Source organism: Falco biarmicus, chromosome 4, assembly GCF_023638135.1.
Source record: "Falco biarmicus isolate bFalBia1 chromosome 4, bFalBia1.pri, whole genome shotgun sequence".
Classification (NCBI taxonomy): domain Eukaryota; kingdom Metazoa; phylum Chordata; class Aves; order Falconiformes; family Falconidae; genus Falco; species Falco biarmicus.
The window spans coordinates 28,271,190-28,278,245 of NC_079291.1; the positions used below are offsets into that span (position 1 = coordinate 28,271,190).

A 7,056-nucleotide genomic window follows, 5' to 3' on the forward strand; every position below is an offset into this window, starting at 1 on the left:
AATCTTTTTTTAGTTCTTATCATACAGGTACAAAGTTCATCAAAACTATCTTTTTTATTTACATGTAAAAATTTTCTTATAAAGCTGCAGGAGTAGCTTGGAGATCTTTATTTTGATTCTTAACTTATTATGGGGTTGCCCAAACCAAAACAAAAGTCCTCATCTGGTTTGGAATACAATTACATGGGTTTCGCCTCTCCTATCTACAAGCTGAAGTTCCCAGAATTAACTAATCCAGCTCATGCCAGTTTTCACTCTCACAGCTCCAAACCTATTGGCAGACTGCTATCCATGAAATGTAACTGCTGAAAGAAGTTCTAGCCAGCTCGCTTTTAATAGGTATTTGTTTCAAAATTACCCAGTCTAAATGAATTAAGTCAAATAAGCACCCACAAAGTGGGTATTTGCTAGGCAATCTCGCTTAAAATAATTGGACTTGTAACCACTGATACAGCCACAGCTGTTCCTCTAGGAATCGTATTTTGCACAAGCACACATTATCTACAGCACAGCATGTATTAAGACTAAATCGGAGCACAGCCTATATGTCTATGAAGGCAGACAAACAGAATATGCTTTCAACGTCTTGAATCCATTTTTTTTGCGAGAATCATTGAATGGTTTGGGTTGGAAGGGACCTTAAAGATCAACTATTTCCAAGCCCCTGCCATGGGCAGGGACAACACTTCCAGGGATGGGGCACCCACAGCTTCTCTGGGGAACCCGTTCCACCATCAAAAGTTCTTAATTGCTAATATACACATTAGGACAAATTATAGTTTTGCAAATACATGAAAATAACATTACACGATTTTGTAGCACTGAGAAGGTGTCAAAAGATCACTATGAAATGTGGTAATTGATACAGAGCTACCACAGCACACCACAGGAGGAATAAGACACCTAAAAGGTTAACAACCTGCTAGGCACCTGGTACTCATCTATCAAAAACTGTTTTTGAAGTTTTAATGTGTGTAGCAGAGACAGCTCATCAGGAAGCATGGGAACACGCTAATAACACTCCTGATCCTCAAAATATTGCAAGGACAGTGTTTCTTTTAGGTAGATTACTAGCAAGCTTATGACATTAGTGTTGCAGATACAAGGATAAACATCCCTCCAGTATTACAATCCTAACCACAACAGAGAGTAACCCTCATTGTGTAGACAGTGAAAAGGATTAAGTTATTCCAATCGAAGACATCCATCTGTATGACTTGTGTACAATATAAAGCTCTGCATTTATGAAAAGTATTCAAATCCTTGCTGAAGGTTCTAGCACCAAAACCAAAAACAGCAGAAGAAAAAGACCTAGCATCTATGCTGATAAGAAAAAGCTTAACAGATAAAAATAAACCGAGAAACTTACAGAAAAGCCCTTTAACAGCAAGTTATTTTAATACCTGGTAGATACTAAGCCTTTATACCAAAAATCTAGACCCTGGGGTTCAGCCTTTTTCTGTTTTCCTTAAACAGTCTCTGAATGCACAGTTTCCTTCCGCTTGAATGTCACCTTAGCACAGAGTCAAAAGGTTTTAATTCTAGCACCAGTGAAGGACCTAAAGAAAGCAGTTTAGGAAAGTTTGAAATCTGTATAATACAGCTTTCAAGAAGCACTGGGTCATTTTGAATTATACACAAAAATCTATCTGGAAGCAAGTTAATTAGCCTAATGAGTACCAATGTTCCCAATTCATTGTACATTAGTCACTATAGAAATAAAACTATTCATGGGGCAGCAAGAAACAGCAAGAGCCACCACCGTGTGTGGCCACGCATGTCCTGTTTAGCTGAGCTGGCCAGAAGCCTGATAGGTGACGTAACTAAAAGGACAGGTTACATGGGAGTTCAGCCGGCTGACAAATACTAATTCTTAGTTGTTTAAGACCAAGAATCCTGCCCAGATGCTTTATGGTTATACCTATAATTAGAGCTATTATAAGTACTGCTTGTTAGAACTCATCTTTTCTCTATATAATCCCCAAAAAGATCAGACTTGACAAACCTTATGTTTATTACTAGTAGAGCTAATTACTGTGCAACAATCCAGATTCACATCTAAGAATTTCAGAGCTAAGATCCAAAGGTACCATCCACTGTATAGTTAAGCCAAAAGACAAATTTGTAAAGAATTTCTTTTTGATAGAGACAGAATAGTACATAAGGCAGACATAAAAAAGCTTTCCTATGAAGTATGCACTTTGCTTTTCAGAACTCCTTATAAACAAAATATCTATTAAATAGTGAACATAGTATTAATCAGAGCATTGCTAGTTTAGCTGTACTGAGAAGAGCTAGCAGTGAGGACACTGTGTTGAAGGAAGAGCAATTTTGAGAGGAAAAACTTAATGCGCATTTCCAAAATTGAAAACTAACTACCAGTCACCCCAACACAAAGAAAAATGCTTTGAAGGGAGACGTGAATAGGAAACTAGAAGTAGTTCTCAGTCCTCACAAGAGTCTCATTCAAGAATTATGATTTAAGATAAATCATATCTGATTACAAAGCAGCTCAATGTCATCTTTTCAGGTTGCCAACAGAATTAGCATTGTTTCATCTGGCATACATTATGGCTTAAAGGAAAAGCCTCAAATCACAAATCAAATGTCAAATCAGATAAGCAGGAGCCTTTATGTCACACCAGTTAATTTTGGTTGTCATAAGCTCAGAAGAACAGAGAACTAACCTTACATTAATGATCATTTATAAAGTGACCTATAAAACAGTGTCACTATAACAAATGCAGGAATAATAGCAATTCCTGTGAGGATTACTTTTTATAAGGTTCAGGAAACTTTTCTGGGATCCACAAAACTATATGCAATTTATTACATAACTTATATAATATTTTTTTTCTAAAGTATGGGCATTTTCTCTACAATTTTTGATTTCCACAACAAGGTCTGGGGATTCCATTTCTGACGTTCATGAATAATGTATTCACATAAATTTTTTCTCAAAGGGTGGAAACACCTGCGTACAATTTTTCATTTTCACCTCTTTTCCACTTTTATTTAGTTCTACAACTGTTTCACCCTAGCTGTGGTACTGCAGAGAGCAGCTGAGGACATAGGTGTGACAGCATATGCATTCTTACTGATGCACAAATTTGTACAAGTGTCATGTACCACTAAGGTGCATGTTACTGAAAGCTACCCAAGAAAATCAAGCTCATGCCAGAGTTGGGGGAGGGGGGCAGGGGGGAATTTAGAGCAATCCTTTAAGGCGACTGTTACTTTCCAGTGAGAAGAAAGGCCAGTCATTTATGCCTTCCTGCAAGTGAGCTCTAGAATCAGGAGTATTATTTTCTGTACACAAATGATGTACATAGGTTGTTTTATATTAAAAAAGTGCAATACTCTATCAATGAGCTGAAGATTTAACTACTAGCCTAGTGGTATTTTGTGTGCAATCAGTCAGGAGTTTTTTGTTGAGGAAAAGAGCAAAGCAACTAAATACAATTACACTAGACTCTTTTAAAGAAGCTCCAGGTAATACAAAAGACATTGTTCCCCATTTTACAGTACAGTTATGGCTTAGGTGCAAATAGTCAGGGGAAGAAGAGTTAGCATCTTGTCCTCTGCAAAGGTTACACTACTTCAAACTAACCTAACTCCAAGCCAGCACTGTCTAGACACTGAAGGCTGAGCAAGCTGATGAGCAGTGGCACCCTCAAAACATCTATCAGAGGTGAGTTTGAGTTTAAACATCACGGTGATGAAGATCTGTGTGAGGATATTCTGATTTTGGGACAGTAAAATTAATAAGGCTGTGAAGACTGGCCCAAAATTTCATTTATTAGACCATTTAATTTAAAACCCCTGCCACTTCCATGTCATTCGAAGCAACTTAAAATAATTTCCTTTCCAGAGTAGCCATTACAACCAAGTTTTGGGCACTTTTCCTAAATTAACCTGTTTTTCCTAGCAGCTGTATTTCCATAGACTTACAAATGCCTGTTCAACCATACTGAATAAGGCAGCAGCCTTTTGAAGCACATAAGCTGTACATTCTCAAAGCAGTTTTTTCCCCCATGAGAACTAACGAAGCCCGATTTCCTATGGGTTTGCACCCAAGTCCCTCCAGTGACATTGCCCATCTGCGACTGTCAGCAACGCTTCGCTCCCTAGCATGCCGTGAGGGGCAGCAGCCTCGGTAGGTACCTCCCTTCCCTGAATTGCTATGACTACAAAGCCTTAATTAACATTTTCCATCTTCCCCCTTCTTCCCACCTCCTCTACATATAGGTGACAAGGGAACAGAAAGACCGAGGCCCCAGGTGCCACGGCGAGTTCAACATACATGTGCTGACTGACTGGACTGGAGGCCAAAGAGCACAGGAACCCGCTGAGCTCACGCAGCAGCCCTGCTCTCAGCAAGGGTGCTACATCTTTCTTTTCTCTCCCCGCTGTCAGTTTTAAACACAATTCATGTAAGCATTGTTATTCTCAAAACCTCTATCCTTAATTCTGGGAAATGGGATGGAGGGATGAATACAGAGCATATAAACATTTTTTGTGAGCAAATCCAGCCACCAAATTAGAATTAAAATAGACTATGTTGTATGCACAAGGAGTGCTTTTCATGTGAGTCAAAAACTTGTCACACCTGGGTGCTAATTTGTGCAAGTCCTTTGTAAAGATAAACTCTAACCACAAGTAGAGACTTACACATTTTATGAACACATAAAAGTGAAATATGCTATGCATACATTATCAATAAAACAGAGACAGTTACAAGCAGCAGAGAGACTTTCCATTTACCACCTATGCTTTGTTTACAATGAGGTAGCAAGAAACTGTCTTCAATGGGAGTACTTGAGCTGAAGTATCCACTTTTTTTTAATCAAAATGTAGTAAAAAAGCATTCAAAATTGCTGAATAAAAACCAAAGCACATACATTAAAATGTATAGATTTCTATATTCTAAGAGAGAAGACAGTGAAAAAAAAATTGTGAATTGAGGAGAGGAAAAGGTAGCCTGAACCAAAATATGTGCAACTGTTGCATTAAACCAAGGCAAACAGAACAGCCACGTAACTAATTTTAACACGTCTACAGGTGCAAAATCGCAACCTTCATGTGAAGGTCATCTTTGAGTGCAGTTTTGGTCAAAAACGACTCCACACAAAAACTCATGCTGAGATTTACTTGTTTCAGCTGCAGACTTGCTGCTGTACTTAGCTCTTGTTCACGGTGCAAAGCTAATCGTTTCAGTTGTACTTTGGTGTGTCAGAAGGAACTTTCATCTGATCTATTTTCCAATTAGGCCAATTAATATCACCCAGCTCTAAAAGGTCTTGCTCCATGGCAGAACTGCAGATTTTTTTCTGAAAAGTCATCTGATCTTCAAATGAAAACACCAGAGCAGCACTGGTACCAGGACAACCAGCACAGGTGTAGCTGCTCCTGCACCTTTTCTTGACCACTGCTTAGAATTTAGGCTGTTTTGTAGCCTGCATTTAGTTAGCTTCAGTTTCTGTGCCATGGACATTGTGGTAACACCATGCTAAAAGACCCCCCAACTTTCTCACTTTATGGGATGTTTCTTCTATCTGCTTCCCACATGAATGCTTTTGGCCACTATGTTTAAACAGGTTTCATTCTGTTAGTACACCAGAGTTAGCAAGTGAGCATGAAGCTGACTCCTAGGCAACCTCAAAATTTGTTGGGAGCTATTTACAGCAGCTACATTTGCTCTGAAACTCCTTTTTAGCTCCAAAGGGGTTGCTTTTACTGCTGTATAAACCAAACTACGCAGCCAGCTAGCATAACTTGCAAAAGAACATAAAATAAAGAGCGTACCTTGCCATATATACTGTGGTAATTAATCTAAGCTTTTTTTTGTTTGAATACTCTTTAAAGCAGATATGACTGTGAGTTGGAATACTGTCATTCTTTTTATACAAAATGACAGAATTTCAGACAAAAATACTGGTTTAGAGGTGCTGAAATTCCATGTAAGTAGTTCCTGAGATGCAAAAACCTTATAATGATGAGACTTTCTGCCTCCAACCTTGCTTGCGATTGGCCAGGTGTTGATATTATACACTGATTAAACCTCACCTGTGGAATCACTTATAACAGCAAGTTTTTTAACCAGCTTTTCAATTCTTTGAAGAGTCCCACCATTACATTATTCCCAAGCATATGCTACCAGTCTCCTCTAGACTTGTTTTTCCTCTCCATATCACAGCTTACAAAGCTCAAGGGAAAAAAAAAAAGTCTGAGAAGGGAAGCTTTTGGGAAGCTAGAGCAGTGCGACTCCACGCCGGCTCCCCGGGAAGAGCGGCGCCCTGCCAGGCAGCCCCCAGGGCGGGGGACGCCTTGCTCGGCAGGAGGGGCCGCAGCCGGGGCACGGCGCGCTGCCCGCGGCCCCCAGCGCCCGGCCCGCCCGGCGAAGGCTGCCGCTAACCGCGGCTCCAAGCACCGACGGGGCAGCGACCCCCGCTCCCCTCCCCTTCCGCGACCACCTCATCCCGCCCAAGCGGGGCAGCAGGTGACAACGCCGCGGCGGCCGCCGCTCACGGGGCAGCGGGAGAGGAGAGGCGGCGCAGGGGGAAGGCACCGGCTCCCCGCGGGCACACGCTCCGCACCCGCCGCTTCGGGCGAGTCGAGCCGGCGGGGGGGCCGAGGGACACACAACGGGCCGGGGCGCCCGGGGACACCCCTCCAGCGCCGGCCGCCCCCCTCCCTCACGGCGCCCGCAGCGCGCCCACCTGCCGAGCTCCCTGCCGGGGCTGAGGCTGTACCGCTCCTGGAAGGGCTCGGTGCGGATAGGCGTGCGGATCTCCGTCAGGAAGCCGCCTCGCCGCCGGCCTCGCCCGGGAGCGGGCTGAGGTGACGGCCGGTCACCGCGGGAGCGGCTGGGCGGCGGCTTCTCCTCGGGGCTCATGGCGCGGGGCTTCTCGCTCTCAGCGGGAGGGACGCCCTCCTGCCCCCCGCTCCCGCCCTGCCTCTCGCCGGGCCGGGCTCCCCTCGGGCTCCGCGCGGAACTGGCAGCCGCGGCTCGAGGAGCGCGGCGGGCAGCACGAGGCGGGCGGCGCGGGGAGGGGG

General features: G+C 43.2%; 1 protein-coding gene across 1 annotated transcript in view; it reads right to left on the minus strand.

Annotated features, from left to right (window-relative positions):
- Positions 1-7,056, minus strand: part of STK17A (serine/threonine kinase 17a) — a 28,447-nt gene extending 21,391 nt beyond the window's left edge. Inside the window, exon 1 of the mRNA XM_056337051.1 lies at positions 6,720-7,056. Within this exon, the coding sequence (XP_056193026.1) occupies positions 6,720-6,895 (176 nt within the window). The 5' untranslated portion in view covers positions 6,896-7,056. The remainder of the gene's footprint in view (positions 1-6,719) is intronic.